We start from the raw sequence: 4,148 nt of genomic DNA on the forward strand, positions 1-4,148 counted from the left end.
GTATTATCCTTTCTTGTTGTGCGCTAATAAATGTGCCAGGTGTTTTTCCCCCAAATCAGGTGTATGTCTCATTTACTAAGTAACTGCTGTCCACAAGTCAGGGAGGGGAATCCTGAGTCGATCCCTATTAGGAATCTGACTATACTTCTGCTCCGAGGACCACAAGTAAAATTCGGTGGAGGCCCAGTGCTAGAGACCAAGGTGAGATCTTAGCTACATACACACTTATAGTCATACAGTCACAGGCTGGAACATGTAGGTTTACATTCATCTCGGTGTTTGATTAATCAGATTCAGTAATACAGAGTCAGACCAGATGCTTAGTATGAATTAAAAGTATTAAAAGCAAAGACACACTTCACATTGTGGTAGAAACATACATATTACTGAAAAAAAGATTACATTCTCCATAGTCATCAATAGCAAATCTCAAATTGATGCAAGCACACAATCACATTGAATTGTGCACAAAATGATTATTGTTCTATGTTTTGTCTATTTTGTAGCTGAAACAACACAGACTGTGTGTATAATTAAGATGTTGTGGTGCTGTAGGACAGAGCTTGCACACGGCTCACTTAGCTGTGTGCTCTGGGCAAGCCAAAAAGAATAGTGTGAGCTTTTGAAGCTGCACGCTTGTCAGTAAAGGTGAGTGTGAGATGGATCTGAAACTAATTGTGAATTAATTTTAAGAAAGCGACCAAAACTAAACATAGAAAATTGTTACAAGGTAATAACAATTGGAGGCTGGTAAGTGACTTCAATAAATAGTTATTAATATGCGTCAGTTTGATTTTTATGTCTTCGTTCCACTTTAATTTTATATACTTTGCAAACTTTGCATTCCAGCTGGACAAATATTCAATATGATGTAGCACTTACCCTTGTTTATCAAACCATTGTCCCATAGATTGTAAGCTTGCGAGCAGGGTTCTCTTATCTCTCTGTCTGTATGTATTACCCAGTATTGTTTTATTACTGTTTGTTCTCAATTGTAAAGCGCTACAGAATCTGCTGGCGCTATACGAATAAATGATGATGATAGACAACATCTCCACTTTTTCAAACCCTCAACTTGATAAATTTAACTTTAGGACTTGCTAAATATGTCATACACTGGCTGACAGTGTTATTACATCTGATCACAGCAGTTAAAACATATGAAAAAATCTCACATAAAATACTTATAATTGAAAACTAGGCCACACACGTTTGTTATACAATATCAGGAGGATAATCAGGAGGCAAAATAGGAGGGTCTCATCTCTGGCTCCATCTGCTGCTCAATCCTATTGGCTGAATAATTAACCAATCAGAATCACATATATGTGAGGTTACTATTCTCTGAGCAGATTTATAACATACTTATAATTTCTGATAGCTGCTGATTCTTAGCCGGTTATCTTTATAAATCCATCTTTCCATATACAGAGTGCAGCATGAAGAGGCTCAGTGAAGGTGGCAGTGAAGGTGTATAAGTGTCTAATTGGTTCACCTAGTTCATAAAAGGACAGTTGCCCGGCCTCATAATCCAGATATATTCTAAGTTTATGGCAAGAAAACTTGTGAGGCAGCTGGATGACTTTACTGTCATACATCACTGAATACTGACTACTATTACTATAATACCATCTACGCAAACACCAGGACTTCTTATTATCCCCAATCCACGACTGATATCCTCTCCTGTCTATACTGGGATAGCACATCCCTACTCTCAAGTTCCCTGATTTACTGGTCTCTACTTCCCAGTAATGTTGTCCTGAAGCAAAACTCTTGGTGCTTAAAACCTGATTGCACTGAAACCTCTGTAGAATGTTTGAGCGATTCTGGTTTATTTGTAACTGTGTGGCAGTTTTCAAGTCAACTGATATATGTATATAATTACCAGCAGTGTTTATGTCCAGTAATATGTTTGTCGGCTCCTGCACATGGATCCCTCTCTTTACACCTTTTATTATTTCAGATAAACCTGTATGTAATGTCTCTGAGATAAGACCTTCATCCAGATCACCTACAGCATGGACCTGTTTTTCATGTCTCTCATTATCTCCATCCTCAGTATCACAAAAGTCATCTCGGCTTGATTCCTGTTCTTGTAAGAGAGTTACTGGATCAGTCATGTTACAAAGCTCTTCCATGTAAAGTATTTTACTATACAATCCATCCTTCTTCATTTCCAGTTGGTGGATTACATTGGATACGGAGAGTGAAACCTCTTTTTCCCAACTTGAGATCTCAGTTAGAATGGTCTTCTCTAGTTTTTCCAGCTTTCTCCTTATGTCACTAAACAGGGCAGTGACTCTCCCTGTTACACCAGCTGCTTTATTGTGTATTTCTGTTCTCTGTTCCTTCAGACTTTTGACACTTTTCTCAGTCTCCTGCCTCTTTGAGGTCAATTTCTTCAGAAAATTTCTCAGGTTCTCCTTCTTCTTCTCAGAGGCTCCATCTAGTGGCTCCACATGGTGTCCCTTGTGTTCTTTGGCCAGGGTGCAGGCAACACAGATGCAAGTTTTGTCCTCAGTGCAGTAATACTCCAGACTCTTCTTGTGGATGGAACATTTTCTGTTCTCTGGGGAAGTGGTGAGGTCAACTAGGACATGTCCTGCTGACTTGCTGTGTATTCTCAGGTGTTTATGGCATAAGGAAACTTTACACAGCAGACAGGATTTAATAGCAGGTACAGAAGATTGAGCGCAGTGTGTACAAAAGATTACCGTCTCCGTCCGCTCTGGCTGAGTGGAATGGAAATGTTCTGCTATGTTCCGCAGGGCTATAGATCTGTACAGTAAAGGACGCTTCTGAAACATTTCTCTGCAGTCAGGACAGGTGTAAACTCCAGATCCATCCTGCGTATCCAACGCACGATCTATACAGACCCGGCAGAAGTTGTGTCCACATCTCAGTGTTACAGGATCTGTGTAAATGCTCAGACAGATGGAGCAGTTCAGTTCGTCCTGCAGATCAGCAGATGCCATTACTGACAGCTTGACGGAGCAGCCAGATGTGAAACTGAAAGTCTCCTTCTCTCAAAAAACCCTCAATTCTCATGTCACAGGCAGTTTTTTTTTTATTAACCCTAAAGCTTCCTGAGTAAAATAATCTTTTGAAAAAAAGTTTTAATGCTTAAAGGGACATTTTAGTGAAGAATTACCATATGCACAGACCTCATCATGTTTAATTGATCAAACCGACTACCAGAAATTGCCAAATGATGCCCATTGCCAAAACTACCTATATCTGCTGCAATATTCTGCCCGTGTTACCACCATTGCTGAAACAGCCTCTGCTTTTGTCACAATAACTTACTGAGACAACTAGTCCAAACCATTGTTTCAAATCACGGAGGTTGTGTCCATCCCATGTAATTGAAGCAGGCAGGGGTAGAACAAGCATTAGGCAATCAGGTCATCAGAATGGTCTCAGCAGCACAGAGTATTTCAGGCGAGGCGTGTCCGGACAAAGAAGCGGGGGAAGGGCTGACGGATGGGCATGGCTTGTATTGATCTTGGCCTGGATTAGGGGACGTGAGCAGGTCAAAGAGTGGCTTATTTCGTCTTGAGATTGCCATATATCTGCTGGAGGCATGCACTCCTTTTTAAAAAGAACATTGATGACGAAGAAGTCACAAAGCAGAGCAAAAAAATCTATGATGCCCAGCGTTGTATCATCCTAGGAGGGGCCCATGGATTCATATAGCAATCTGGGCCCACTGCAGAATAATATGAAATATAGCAAATACATTTTGTATGCAATAACATATAATATTGTCATGTTTCAGGTTTGAGCCTTTTGGTTAAAACGAAATGATGTTTCATATTCCTTGTGTCGGGCATGCCGGTGGCCGTTCAGTACTTGTTGCCTCCAATTGTCTTCTCCCCTCATTTATTAATTTTATATGCAGATATGCACTGGGGTGGCCTATATTTAACTAATATATTTTATACTACTTGCTAAGCTTGTTTAAAATATTTGGCGTCATTAGCCTTAATTCTGGACAGCAGAAATTTTATTTTTTCTTATAACATTTAACATGCAACAGGTTTAACAACTGTGCACTGCCGGATAGTCTTGGGATTAATTGTCATTTGACATTTTAAAATTGCCGCTGACATGAATGTGAGGGAGAGGACCAATAAGAAGCTCTG

At 40.0% G+C, this 4,148-nt stretch overlaps 1 protein-coding gene across 1 annotated transcript; it reads right to left on the reverse strand.

Moving 5' to 3' along the window:
* Positions 1–357: 357 nt before the first annotated feature.
* On the reverse strand, positions 358–3,015 carry LOC142095241 (E3 ubiquitin/ISG15 ligase TRIM25-like). The gene has a single exon (XM_075178146.1). The coding sequence runs from the start codon at positions 2,976–2,978 to the stop codon at positions 1,392–1,394; it is 1,587 nt and encodes a 528-aa protein (XP_075034247.1). The 5' UTR covers positions 2,979–3,015; the 3' UTR covers positions 358–1,391.
* Between the last annotated feature and the right edge of the window lie 1,133 nt (positions 3,016–4,148).

This window comes from Mixophyes fleayi, chromosome 6 (genome assembly GCF_038048845.1).
Source record: "Mixophyes fleayi isolate aMixFle1 chromosome 6, aMixFle1.hap1, whole genome shotgun sequence".
NCBI classification, from domain to species: domain Eukaryota; kingdom Metazoa; phylum Chordata; class Amphibia; order Anura; family Limnodynastidae; genus Mixophyes; species Mixophyes fleayi.

Coding starts and splice junctions, on each gene's coding strand:
- LOC142095241 (XM_075178146.1), bottom strand. CDS start 2,978: ATGGCATCTGCTGATCTGCAGGACGAACTGAACTGCTCCATCTGTCTG.